The sequence below is a fragment of the Colias croceus genome, chromosome 22, assembly GCF_905220415.1.
Source record: "Colias croceus chromosome 22, ilColCroc2.1".
Taxonomy (NCBI): domain Eukaryota; kingdom Metazoa; phylum Arthropoda; class Insecta; order Lepidoptera; family Pieridae; genus Colias; species Colias croceus.
The window spans coordinates 6,689,867-6,705,088 of NC_059558.1; the positions used below are offsets into that span (position 1 = coordinate 6,689,867).

General features: G+C 33.1%; 1 protein-coding gene across 3 annotated transcripts in view; it reads right to left on the bottom strand.

Moving 5' to 3' along the window:
* Nucleotides 1–15,222, bottom strand: part of LOC123701889 (nucleolar protein 4) — a 142,348-nt gene that overhangs the window by 8,233 nt on the left and 118,893 nt on the right. For 2 of the 3 annotated variants that reach the window (XM_045649485.1, XM_045649484.1), the window contains exons 5-6: nt 498–549; nt 115–186 (exon numbers count right to left, since the gene is read on the bottom strand). In XM_045649485.1, coding sequence (XP_045505441.1) covers nt 115–186; nt 498–549 — 124 coding nt within the window. The remainder of the gene's footprint in view (nt 1–114; nt 187–497; nt 550–15,222) is intronic. The other variant, XM_045649486.1, reaches the window with a different exon arrangement.

A 15,222-nucleotide genomic window follows, 5' to 3' on the forward strand; every position in this document is an offset into this window, starting at 1 on the left:
GGTATAAATAATATCGATATTAAGACCTTATCTAAAAACTGATAAACAAACTAGATAAATTTTAAATAAAAAAACAAAACAAAACTAATGTTTAATTATATCAAATCAATTTACCTGATTGATTGTGGTAATTCCATGCTAGCAACATCATTTTCAACTTCTCAGCGTCTTTCGCGTAGCCTTGACCTGCACCAGATCATATTCTCAAATCAAATTTTAAAAATTTTGAAAACGTTCTAGAATTCTGATTCGTTTATAGCCAATTCGGTCGCCAGTATTTTATGTGGGACAAAACTTGTTTTTGGTATTTGCCTCATAAAATACCTGATTGATTTGATGCAAGTGGCTGTATTTTAAGGTTTCAAATTGTAACAGTCACGATAGGAGTTGGTCGAGGTAAAATTAATACCTTTTTGACAGATATAGAACTGCATAATCAGAACACAACTTTTACCGTGCCCGTTTAAGTTTTCCATCATCTTCATAGCAATACTTACTCGTGAAATTGTCGTCTTCATTCATATCCGCTGGTTCCGGAGTTAAATTATCCTGGAACAATGAAAATGAAAGTTATTAGTTTACTGTCTCGCGTCTAGATTAAAATTCAGAACGTTTTGCGGGATTCATCCTTACTATTTTTTATTTTACCGCGACAAGAAAATTAAATAAAGAATCTTCCCGTACTAGGGATGCAGAACACAAGCAACTAATGCAAGGCCAGATTATTATTATATTATTAGGCAAGCATAATTTGCCAAGGGTTTAATAAATAATTAGCGAAACAGTCCACGGTTCCGGTCATCGCTCCGACCCGCGGCCGCGAATCGATAGTGCTACAAATGGGCAGTAACTAAATATAGCCCTTCCCATGTCCTGGCCTTCTGGTATGGTACTCGAAAATCTGGTATTTTATAACTACCGAGAAGAAAATCACATCGTGTTGCTGATTTAATTCTAAACTGTCCCTTCAATTTCACCGTCGATCAAAATAATAAATAAACAAAAAAACACGAATAGAAATATAATAATATTATGTTTTAATTCGCGTCTAATTGGCTGATAACTTGCACAATGTTTAAGGTAACTGTATCATAAAGCATAGTGAGCTAGGTTCAGCTCCGTTGATGGGTTGAGAAGGGGTGATTTCTAAGGTCATATACGTGCCTTTTTCTCACCATCCAATTTCACATTATATCAACTATCTTTCCGCCTGCATCTGCGATCGCGTGCCTTTCACGGCATACCTAGTAGAACAGCCGTTATTCCACAAAAATTACGACCCCTTATTCCACTCCTTTTACTATCGTTACAATAACTAGCCAAAATCTTTCTTCAAGGCTTTATCTTATCTATTCTTTACTTTATAAACAAACTATCCAAAATCTTTCTCTAAGGTTTCTATCTATATTCCATACATCTAAATCAAACGAAATAACAGAGCATTCGAAATTAGTATATTAGTGATAATTTCATAACAAAGAGAGAGATTAATTCGCAAAGATACCCGTTAACACTCAAGAGATCTTTAAAAAGCTCATTGTAAAATGTAAAGGATATGTGCGTAGTTAAGTACCGTTGGTTACGGCTACCGAATACCGGTCCGGCAGCTGGATGCAAACCGCAAGTTTTTAGTAACCCTCTTGTGCTATTTTGTGTTCATATACATATATGTTTTATTTTTGATTTAATTCGTGATATGGTAATGGTTTGTTTTCTACGACAGAGGCATCTTAAATTGCGGCAAATAAGGTCAAAATATACTGTTGTTTACTTGGCTTTACAATTTACATATTTTACAGTAGTAAGGAGTTTAACCTTTATCACACCCCGGACACTCCATACAAAATGATTGTTTTGACAGTCACACTGTAGAGACTGCAAATGTGTGTGTTAACGCTTTATGGTTGGCACATTTGTGACTAGCGTAAAAAAAAATTCGCGTTTTTCTGATGAAATACATCCGTAAACAGCACAATATTTAACCATTTTCTACGAAAAACGATAATCACAAATCCAAAATAATAAAATTACTTTATGTCAATTTGATTAATGTTGTCAATCTTCGTTGCGTTTCGTCTAAGACGTCGTTGGTATCGTCCTTGCGGGGAAATGGGTACCATAACATGTCTGATCGTGCGGGATGAGGTAAGTGTTTAATTTTGGCGGGAGGCGGAGAGTGTCCGTTCTGTAGCGTTTAGCTACTATTATGTATTCTGTGCCTTTATTTAGAGCAAGAATATTAATTTTATTTATTTTTGGATGGACTGATCATACTCCAGTTTAACATACGTAACTACTCTTGACTTTTTCGTTTGCAAAAGAATTAGGATAGCACCAAACAATTTTCGATGAGTTATTTCGAATAATTCGCAATTTTTTTCATGTAGAATCAGGAATTGGGATTCATGCAAATACCATGCGGATTGTTAAAGCAAACGAACTCGCGGGCGGCAGATAGTCTTACTAGATTGAAACCCTTTGATCTTTAAAAGTATAAAACTTTCAACATTTTTAAAGCTCGCGTACTAAAAGATTTCAAAAGGTCATAATATACGGGAAGATATCGCCCCTTCCATATTTTATCTGTGTTACATACACCCCGTTACTTGGGTAATGCACACATCCACATTTTGAGATGAGAGCGCTAAAATGTTGCTTCCTTTTTTATAGCGTTTTTTTGCAACTGTGTTGAATGAATTATACGATATAGAGCATTTTTAAAGTGAAACTTTTATTACATCGTCTCTAACTTTTTGGTCTGTGTAGCGCATGTCACGTTACGTACGATAATTATCGTACAAATACGATAATAATTATCGTAAGTTTCACTTTTACCGTGGTTTCATAAAACCACACAAAAAAATTTTTTTTTATATTATTTTCTTCTTGAAAAACAAGATCACAGATAGTTTGTGTAAAACGTAATCATAGCTAATCACATAATATAGATTTAATAGTAGGTTCGAAAATTTTATTGGATTGCCTGAAATTCTTCTTGCCGAAGATAATGCAGGATCTGTTATTCGATGAATGTGATAAATACTGGATTCGATCGTGATTTGTGATCTGTATTTAATGGTTTTTAATAAAATGAATGGCTAATAAAAGTAAAATTCAAGAAATTTTTTCTGTAAAATTCACGAAAAAGTTTCTATAAAACTCTATATCAGAACTCAGCACCATTTTAGCCCCGTCTAAGTTCCGCATAAACTTGGGAAAACATACAAAGATTTCATTCAACAAGTGGCCGATTTCGTCGATATTATTTATTGATATTTAAGCTTATGCTGTGCGAGGCTTATTATTTGAATAAAGTTTTATATGCTATGCTAGGAATATTTTTAGGGTTGTCGACATTCAGTTTATAGGAAATGAAGTTGACACTATGAAAATATGTACTTCTTATTTTATTTTATGTGTGCCGTAGTTTCTTTATTGCTTGTTGAGGGTCTGTCACAAGCTCGCATGATAGTTTTTTTACTATAATATTAATAGATATTCCTTTATATAAATGGCTTATTACATTATGTAAGTGATGAGAAAAACAAATTATTTTTGCTGTCTAGAAAATGCTCTCTATTTTTTATTTTTATTTGGTAACCTTTTGAAATTTAATTGACACGTTGTTGATCGTTACTTTAATTAAGTATCCCACGTTATCGCTTCTATAAAAAATAAAAAATATGTGTTTTCTTGAAAATAGGTGTTCCATGATAGCTACCAGGTGCACAGAGTCAGTTAGAAGTTAGGTGGGGCGATATCGACCGTCTTAGGGCGGCAGCCAAGGACTGCATCTGCTATGCGGACTAAGTATCCGTTGACCCTTCCCACCTTATGTACTCCTAGTACAACTATTGCAATTCCGTCGGTAATTAATTACACCTCAATGACAGATAAGGTGCAGTGGTGCGTGTGTACATACATACGGCATAATTGCTTGAGATGCAAATTGAGTTACCGCTATATACAATACATACATATTGGACATATCTATCTATCATTCCTTTGTTTGAAGTTCGGCGATGGATCAAATCAGTTGCGCGAAATTGTAATTTTCAAATTAGTATCTTAATTTGGAATCCTAATGACACAACAATGCTCTTATCCTATTATTAGTTGTTGTAACAACTAATAATAGGATAAGAGCATTATCAGCAAATTTATTATTAGCAAGATGTACTATCCAATAGCGACCTAAAAATGTATGTTATTGCTATAATATTATGCTACTCGTATTAGTTGACAACCATGGTTAAACTGTGACCACCATTGTGAAACGCTTTATTATTTTGATAATAAAAATAAAATAGTTTTATAAAAAAATCGTTTATTTAGTACTAAGTAATACATAACACAATACAATTTGAACTCGACGAATTAAAATATCTAATAATTATTTTTAATTAAACTATATAATAATTAAAATATCTTCAAATCAACACCATCATCATCACTACATAGTATAAAACAAAGTCGCTTTCTCTGTCCCTATGTCCCTTTGTATGCTTAAATCTTTAAAACTACGCAACGGATTTGGTTGATGTGGTTTTTTTTAATAGATAGAGTGATTCAAGAGGAAGGTTTTAGCATATAATTTATTAGGTTTTATTCAAAGCGGGCGAAGCCGCGGGCGGTAAGCTAGTAAAGAATACAGAGGACCATAACGAAGTAGGAATTACAAAAATGTTCACACATAAACTCATCAACATCTCTCATCAACTTTGTAAACAACCACAAAACATAGTTCAATTGCAAAAAAACAGATAAATATTCCTTTAATGGTCTATGATCGTTATGAGCTATTTCAGCCTTAATTTCAGCCAATATCAATCTAGTAAGAATCAAGGCAACTAAAGATGTATCATGTAATACAGTAAACAAATAAGCAAGCAAACTTTGAAACACTTCCATCGCTCTTAACAGCCCGATGGGATTGACGGGACGGAATAATAGACGCTACTATAGAGAAATCTTAGTACCTATTTAGAGTACTGATGCCCTAAACCTAAAACAATGACTCTAATCGTGGATCAAGCTATTGTATTGAACAACACATGCTGGAGCCAGGGTCTTCACTCCCGAAGTGCGAAAAAATAGTTTATGTGCTAAGAGAATAAATTCGTACAGGTCTATCCCTGTACCAGATTCTTATTAAGTACTTATTTCTTAGTTATTATTTCAAGTGTCGCAAAACGACAGCTCTATATACTATAGAGAATAATATGATAGAGGTCTTTGGTGCTACTTTTTTGGAAATACTGATATAAGAAACTAGCTTTCCACCCGCGGCTTCGCTCGCGCAGTCAAAGATTTATTAACCGACTTCAAAAAAAAGGAGGAGGTTATCAATTCGGACGGTATGTTTTTTTTATGTATGTACACCGATTACTCCGAGGTTTCTGGACCGATTTACGTGATTCTTTTTTTGTTCGATGCGGGATGGTGTCGAATTGGTCCCATAAAAATTTTATTCGGATAGGCCCAGTAGTTTTTATTTTAGGAGCATTTTTGTCTGTATTTGTAAATGTTGCAAGTGCAAGTTTGAAGTCGGTTGTTTTTAACGCAGTTATCACTTGTAATATTAGTATGGATTAAGACATCATGGTCCTCTGATCAATTGTTTTATAACTGAGCAACAAATACATTCATTCAAATATTCGGGTTTATAAAATCTAGTACTAGACTGGTTGAGAAGTCCTAAGGAGGTCGCTAAGCGACGAATAAGCGACCGCGTGACTTTGATAAAACCATAGATTAAATAAACAGTACCTATACAAGAAGGATCTTCATGAGCAAGACTAAATATAAATTGACACAATATAAAAATCAGATCAGGAGTTCAATACTTTACAAAAAAGAAACACAGTTACTTTTCCATTTATGATAATACTCCTTGCTCCATATAAATACTGCTAAGCAAAAGATATTTGGCATCAAGGCAAAAATTATCTTAAAAAAATATCTAAAATCTGGTAACGCTTCGAGAAAATTTTGTAAGCAAGCCAACTTTAACGAAAATTTAAATATGTCGGACATTTAAAAACATGAACTTTTAGATCGTAAAAAGAAAAAAAGTACTTTAGCTAACTTCTGAAAGGAGCGAGTTTATGTGGCTCTTAGATTTTGTAAACGCACTATATTTTTTTTTTTTATATAATATGTTACTCGAATGAAAACTGGATATAAATTTAAATAGTATTTTTAGCTAGATCTAGCTAAGATTGAAAATAAAAGACTGCAATTTAGGTAAAAAATTTATTGCGAAATAAGGAACATCTGTTTTATAAAAAATTTAAAACCATAACACTCTTTTGGAATATCGAGTAATCTATAATCTTCTATAATAATTTATTTTAAAATTATAAAAGTGAAGAGTTCTTTTGAACGCACTAATCTCTGGAACTACTTTTCCGATTTTAAAAACTATCAGTGTTAGATAGCCCATTTATCGAGGAAGGCTAGGCTATTATAACATCACGCTAAGACCATGCTAGTATACCACCAGACTAGTATAATAATAAAAAAGTCATATAAATCAAAATATTGTAGTATAGATGTGTCTTATCTTCCAATGTTTTTATATTGAAAGACAAAATAAATTATATTCAAAAATTAATACTTAAAACACTGCATTGGACGGTGTCAAACTCCCTAGTTATAGTGTCCATATCTCAAAGAGGCTAGATCTTAACTCAGTTAACTTAGTGCACGAATATCAGCCTAGATTTAGGTCGAACATCGAGATAGTGTCAGCTTTTAATAAAAATGCCTCGAGGCAGAGATGAGGGTTTTAGTGTCAAATTTAAAACTTAATTCTGTTTGCTTATCACGACTTTTGAACAGACAAGTGACTCGGCTTTCCTCGTGTTATAACGTCAAAATGGTAGGGAATGTAGTACCTATAAGAACATTTTGGGTTTTCGTTTATAGAAAATTAAGATTAAGACTTTAGAGTGCATTAGGAATATCGCCAGCAATGTAAAGTACGTATACATTAATCTTAAGTGAAATATAACTTTTTATATACCTATTTTAACATGAAGTTTAAAAACATCGATTGATACAAACAATTTTTTATATATTTGAGAACAACCCTATTCTGCTGTTCACATTATTTACGCAATGAAAATACATATTACTGAATTCAGTAAGCTTCCCTATTCTCAACCATTTACTAACTAGTAGGTACTATCTCAGAACTTATCTCCGCAAATCTCAAGACACGTCGCTACCTCGAATGCAAATTCGACGTCTTTATAACACATGTGATCCTGGTAATCCGCACCTAGTTTTACATAAGTGCAGACGCATTCTATCCCATAAGCCCATGATCCCATCCCTTTTAAAGTCGGCAACACATCAGCAAACATGCTCACTATTGTTTGTTGATTACGGTTGACTATCTACCCGATTGGCGCCATTTTGCTGCTGAAGTAATCTTGTATAAAAAAATTATATTTATATTATGTAGTAATATCAATAATCAACATCAAGTTAGCTCTAAAAATGGAGCATCTGAAGTTTTCATTACGTAATGAATATTTAGATAATAACATGTAATTGGAAAGAAGAAAATAGCAATAAGTGAAAAAATTGTTATTCATCGTATTTTAATAATTCTTGTAGAAAGAACTCTACATCAAAGCTAGTGTTCTACAAATCTATAATATGTTTATCCATATGTAATTCAAATTAATGTTGATGAAGGTAATTCTGATCTGAATAAAACCCATAAAACCGGGTCTCTCTATACTCAGGACGTGTCTTTTTAATCCTTGAAACCGCACAAAAACAGGTTAAGGTTAATAATATTTAAAATCATTGATGATAACTTCTTACCTATTCAAAAAACCAAAAAAACCCAAACATAGGATTAGATTTCATTAAAAACATCAATTAATAATTTGTGGACCGTTTATAACAGTAACATGTAAATCTATATTAATATTATAAAGCTGAAGAGTTTGTTTGTTTGTTTGTTTGAACGCGCTACTGGTCCGATTTGAAAAATTCTTTCGGTGTTAGATAGCCCATTTATCGAGGAAGGTTATAGGCTATATTATATCATCACGCGAAGACCAACAGGAGTGGAGCCACGGGGGTGAAACCGCGCGGAGCAGCTAGTTTAAACATAAAATGAGGATTTCAATTAATATCATCTAAAGAAAAAAATGTTAATAGGGACTCATCTAATATTAGTATTAGATGGTTAGCTATACTCCTTTGTTTGTTAAATGATGAGTCTCAATGATATTACCTCCACAATGCAACTACGCATTTAGGATTAGAATCACGTAGCGTAGCTTCTTACCTGATCCCTATGTAGTTAACAAAACCATGACATATAACAAAATATAGGACGATTTTAAAACAGCGTTAAAAGCAGAATACATAAATGATAATGATGAAATTTTAAATGACTCCAAAAGCAACCCTCATTCCACCAAAGTTGAGAAAAACCAAGCGCTGTTAAAATATAATCACGTCCAATAAAATGAGGAAATTACAGTGTGATTAATCACCTCGAAAATAGCGTTTGGAGGCTGCAAATAAACATGGACCCAGGTCATATGTCGATAGAGAATAAATTGTTAAATAACCTAGTTTTCAGTACAAAACTGCAAAATTTCGGGAACCACCTATGTACTGCTGATACATGGCCTTATGTACCCCCCCTGCCCCCCTCGCGGTCCCCGTTATAGTGCTTGCCACCCCGCGAGTCATTGTGTGATGTGATCGGTGCTTTATCGATATCGATGTTCATAGTTGCACGTGTCGCGGTCAACTTTGTATGTAAGTAGGGTCTATATTTTAGTCTAGGTAATGTTAGAAGAAACGCTAAAAGGATTTCGTCAAGAGGTATCATTTTTATCAAATACGTAAGCTCTATAATGATATCTCATTCATATGAAGGTAACTTTGTTAAACTTAGTCGGTAATTACATTTTTAAACACACTTGTTAAACATCCAATGCAAAATGATTGGAGTGAAAAAGAATTAATGCATTACATTTAACATTTAAACGATTATTTAAATAATACAATATTTATCACGTTCCTACCTAATAGTAATATTCCAGTAATACAAGTTGGGTATATCACACAAAATACAAACTAAATATTTGACATGGTTGAATGTAGAGACGATTATTTCATTTCTCTCAAAACGAGCTTCCCTCTCTCATGTAACCACAAGCATCTATATAAAATTCTTATATTATGAATTATAAATACCGAATACTTTTGAAAACACCCACTAGTATTATAATTACATTACAAATCTACAATATCTTAATATATTAATTTGTATTTTAAACTTTGTAAAGGAAAATAAAACATATTCGAATTTCGAAGTATGATAAGTATTATTTGAACTACGGATGTTATCTAACATAATACAAAACTTAAAAGTATAATACACATTAGTTTCGTGTTTCCATAAAAGCTATTGTTTTAGGACCACTTAAAGTTTAGGATATCGTAAATAACAAAACAATTCCCACATCAATTAGTTTATCGATAAGTGTAATCACAGTCACAGGCGGCAATCAGGTGGCAGTCAGCGTATAATCATTAAATACCCACGCCGAGGGGCGATGACGCCCGCGGTGCCACCCGTCACCCGCTCGCGCCCAATTATGAAAATACGAACAAAATACATTTAAATTTCAACGCCATTCGATCGAAACTATCGATAGCTAGACGCACCATGTCACATCCTTGCTTTCTTTGACTGAATTAGATATGAAGAGGTTACTTAATGGGTGAACTCCCATTGATAGCACACACACAAATTTAAAGGCTTTTGATAAAGTTGCTAATGAATTTAGACGTTTTCATATAATTATTTTAAAGCGAGCTAAAATTAGGTCATTATTTCGCAACGCAACTTGTAAAATACTAAGCCAAATAAAACCTCGCACGAAGTTTGCGCGAAAAAATTTAAGGGTCGAAATAAGTTTGCGGACTAAAGAGTTTCGAGCCGAAAAATATTTCCGTAAGCGGTCTGCTAATAGCGGAGCGGTAGCTTTTTTATTCGCCATTTTTAAAACTTTTTACCCGTCTCGGCCAGGAGCGCAGAAGCGGGCCGGAGTCTTCGGTCTTTCAAAATAAACGGCTTCCTTTAACTGCTGGCTCGGTAGTTTCGCCCTAGTATTTTTAAAGCGGACAGCGCCTCCCTGCACACGCGGGGTCTAACCCCCGTTTGACTCCCTCGTAACCCCCTCGCCCACACACGGTAATACCATAACGGGGTGCGAGCTATGACGAGATTATCTACGTACGTATATAGCCGTACAAACGTTGGCTATGTACCGGGAGCACATAGGTATATAAGCGATAACTTGTGTACATAGCAGCATTGATTTACCGGGCCGGACGCGGCTGTCATCGGTGCACGATGACAATTACATGGTTCAAGTAAAAATGTTCAGGCCTAGGCTGTGCTAGGCTTGTGACCGTTTCTGGCTAAACAAAGCCCTCTCTAACACCGTTATTGGGGACTTGGGCTAGATTTTACGAACAAAATCGACATTTAAAACTGGTCTAACAATGTCAAAAATACAACGCAGTTTTGACAATTTGTTAAATAATATCTATAAAGTTATTATTTGGATTATTTTATCGTAATGCAATTGTTTAGTAATTGTCAACTGCCTGAATATTAAAGTTGTTTTGCAAACATTATCTATAATATTAACCCCTTATTGCATGAATTATGAAGGAGATGAAATAAAAATTATTTTTTTGCAAAAAAGTGTTTATTAGACCTTACATTATGAGATCGAATTGAGAAAAAAAATTATTTACTTATATTATAGAAAATATGAAACGGCGCCATATTTGGACTCGTATGCAGTGTTTGTTGTATTTTTTCTGTCATATATGGCTTCGTATGCAATTAGAAAAAAGTAACTAATTAATAAAATAAAAACATATTCCGGATTAATTTCACACACACGGTTGCTAAGCCCCAAACTTAACTTAGGCTTGTATCCTGAATGCTAAGTCAACTGATATACTACATATACTTTACATAAATCCTATCCTACTAATATTATAAATGCGAAAGTTTGTGAGGGTGGATGTATGTGTATTTGTTTGTTTGTTACTCTTTCACGCAAATACTACTGAACCGACTTCTATGAAATTTAGCACACATAATGTAGAGGGTAACTTGGACCAACACATAGGATAGGTTTTATCCCGGAAATTCCACGGGAACGGGAACTATGCGGGGTTTTCTTTCAAAACGCGGGCGAAATGTTAGTACTTTATTTGGATGCTTAAATAACACTCAGAATCACAGCCAACTTATACTTCGTGAAATTGCTAAAAACAATAATCATGTACGTTTGTCATTATAACATCAAAACACGTTATATTTTTCACATAACGTGAAGGAACGAAATTGGAACAATATAGGCATAGCTGACGGGCGTTCTTCTTCCAAATTCGGTAATGACTAATCCCATCAGATTGTACAGAATCAAAATGAAAATCTAGATGTCTTGCAGGAGTTTTTCGTAGCTTTTTTGCGGCAATTGGCGAGTTAGGAACACGCAGGAGACATCAGAGATGCTGATGTTTCTAAGTTTTTGAGAGACGACCACGTCTTTTGGTAATAAGAGCTTTCCCTGACTTTCGCATAGCTCTGAAACGGCTAATCAAAAATCATACAGTGGCATATAGCATGAGTCTGTATTTATTGATGATGATATGATATTTACATGCTTAGCAGTGAGATAAAAGTGTGCAGGATCGATACTGGAACAATCTGTGAAAGTATCCTTGAATGCATACCAAGCCACATATGACATAATATATTTTGGACGGAATGCATACGAAGCCAAATATGACAGATTTGGAAAAGTACAAAAAACATGATTAAAACAAAAAAAACAACCTAACCAAATGTTTTATCTTATTTTAGAAAGACTAAAGAATGAAGTAATATTTTTTTTCATGGCTTTACTCACCTTTTTGATATTGAAATCTTAATTTGAAAATCACGGTTTTTTCCGCGCACTCAAACCGTCGCACGCGCTAGACTAAATCTATAATATATCTGATGGATAATATTTACATTGTATAAATTAATTACATTCCAATTCTCGATGAAATGCTGTTTAAGATGTAAGGTAGTTTTTTTAGATAATGTTTATAGTTAGCCTATAAAAAATTCATAAACTTCGTCGTCCATATATGGCTTTGTATGCGGTAAGGGGTTAATAATGGAATGTAGAGCCTGTATAATCAGTAAAATAGAGCCTTTGTTTTATTATTCGGGCAATATTATAATTTCCAATAAAATATCGTTAGATAAGGATTACTTAATCATAACACACGAATTTGTTGAAATGCAGTCTAATAAATGAACAAAGACATTTTTTGTTAACTCGCCAATTGCTTGATCACCATTTATGTTTATTATTTGTATCAGAAATAAATTTATTTTGTTGAATCAAACATAACCTTGTTTTTTCCTGTTAGTTTATTACAAAAAAAACTAACTTAAGCTCGCGATATCACGTGCTGGTATAAGTGTGTTAAATAACTATTGGATATATCAGACGATTCAAAGATCAAGAATTTCATCCAGAACTGCATAGCTTTTTCGGTAATAAACGCATCCTCAGGAAAATTCTCGTTTTTTATGATAACATTGATTATTATTGTAGGAATTAAAAGCGAAATATGAACAAAAATATTGTAAAGACTTTACCTACAGTCACAGAGGGCTCGAAGCGATAATTACATTAACCAGTTTAAAGATTGAGTTATTATTTAAATTTTAAAAGACGTACCTACTACAATAGTATGAAGGCTCTTGAATATATAGTAAGAAAGATCATTTATTTGGCTCCACAATATAACATTTATAACAGATGGAGTATTACGAATTCAGTAACAAATAACAATCAAGTGAATGTAACGACAGGTCGTTGTTACAAAAGTACCATATAGTTATTACAGACTAGCTGCTCCGCGCGGTTTCACCCCCGTGGCTCCACTCCTGTTGGTCGTAGCGTGATGATATATAGCCTATAGCCTTCCTCAATAAATGGGCTATCCAACACCGAAAGAATTTTTCAAATCGGACCAGTAGTTCCCGAGATTAGCGCGTTCAAACAAACAAACTCTTCAGCTTTATAATATTAGTATAGATTTCATAGAGTAGACTAGAGAAGTCTTTATTCTACGATTTCTGCTTCCTAGTTCACCCGGTTTGAACGATGATAAAGATATATTGCCTATATTACTTAGTACACTAAAATGCACTTCATCGTCATTATTTTACTAAATTTGATGATCCAGCACGATCATTAATTTTGGTAAAACAACCATATTAAAATTAATATACCTTTAGTTAGTTAACAGTATACTAACAAATATTAATATCAAATACAGAAAGATCGAAAGATCTTGGTAGCCTAAAGAGGCTACGAATTATTTCTAAACAAATCATCTCGTACGCGACTGAAGTCGCAGCTCAAGTATGTCAAAAAAATACAATTAATATGTTTATTATTTAGCTTATTTAATTAAATATCAAATTGTTTATGAATCTCCATATTTCAGCACATAAACTGCTATTCAGCAGTTGTTGATGAACTGCTAAGCGCGTAATCCGATCCGAATCGACTTATGCGCTCTATCTAAAATTTCTCACGTTTTGGTTGGTAGAAAAGTAATAAATATATTCATAATCATAATCAAAGGCTGAATGTTATTTAAAATTATAGATTTTATATAAATATAAATAATAATATATAAATCTCTAGCCTCTACAAACCTCTATAAATGCGAAAGTTTGTGATGAATTTGATATTTTTGGTTTTATGGCATTCAAATGCTTTATAAATATAATAAAAAAATGTGATGGAAATGCTAGTCATAAGTAATGATAATATTTAAGATTTTATAGGTAGGTACATGACAGATGGTCACATTCGGTAATAAATTGGACACCTTTTTATAAAAAGCGTAAGAGGGGAAAACCAATCACACGATGGAGTGATGATATCAAAAATCACGCAGGTGCCCTTTGGACTAGATTAGCTAAGAACAGGGATGAGTGGAAGAAATTGGAGGAGGCTTTTACCGCAAAAAGCAGTCCTTATTATATCTAATTACATACTACCTTTCTAATTTACTAACACTTAATTTAATATTTTAAAATAGAATTGTTATAGAGAAATAAAAATAATGTTAATACTAATTACTAACCACACTAACAACATATAAAATTTGTAACTAGATATAAGTAAAGGAATGAATAAAAGCTTTATTTATTTATTTAGGTAGGTACATTATAAAATTAATGGAGTAAAATTCTATAAGGAAGCACTGTGTACACTGCACAAGGAGCACAAATAAGTGAGGATAGTGATTATCAAAATTTCGATCATTTTCATGTTTAAAACTGACTATTATATTATGTCTTTTATCTGTATCTCTATTTTAAATTTACACAAAAGTTTTTGATAGCTCTAGTATTAAAAACGCGAGCAAACCCGCGACATACACATGATAATTCAAAACAGAAAACAGATCGTTACAAATTAATAGCAGAGGCGTAGGGAGTACTACCACTTGCCTTGAGATCTCGCGGTCTATTATAAGGGAGACTGTACATTGCTACACTGAGAAACTGTTTAGATTTATTTTCTTAGTTAGTAAGTAGATTTGATCTTCAATTTAAATGTATGGAAAATACCTTTCAATTTAATTAAGGTATATTTATAAGAAAATTTTCATAAAGATATTGAGGGCCAAGTCATTGCTTTTTTATTTTTATTTTCATTTGTCATTTTAATTGACAAACCTTATAAACGTGAAAACTTCATTCCTTTTTGAACAGCCATTTTGGAAGTTAATGCATATTACAATCAAGTTTTGGTGCAATCTGTATGTTATACGTATAGATAGCAGTTTGCTAGCTAGTTAATACATAAAGGCACAATGCATATAATTGAACCAAATCAATGATGTACGCAGGTGGTAAAATTTATGGTAAAAACGAAGTGCTGTGCCAAAATAACAAAATTTCTATGTCAAATATGCACAGAATACAGACAATTTCTATAGAATCATGTGTCTTGTACATATCTCGATAATCTAAATAATCTTCATTTGTAAGTTATGTGTTCCATTATAGTTAAATCTTCACTCAGACACAAAAAATACGTGCATAATAATTTTCTAGTAATAGAATTTACA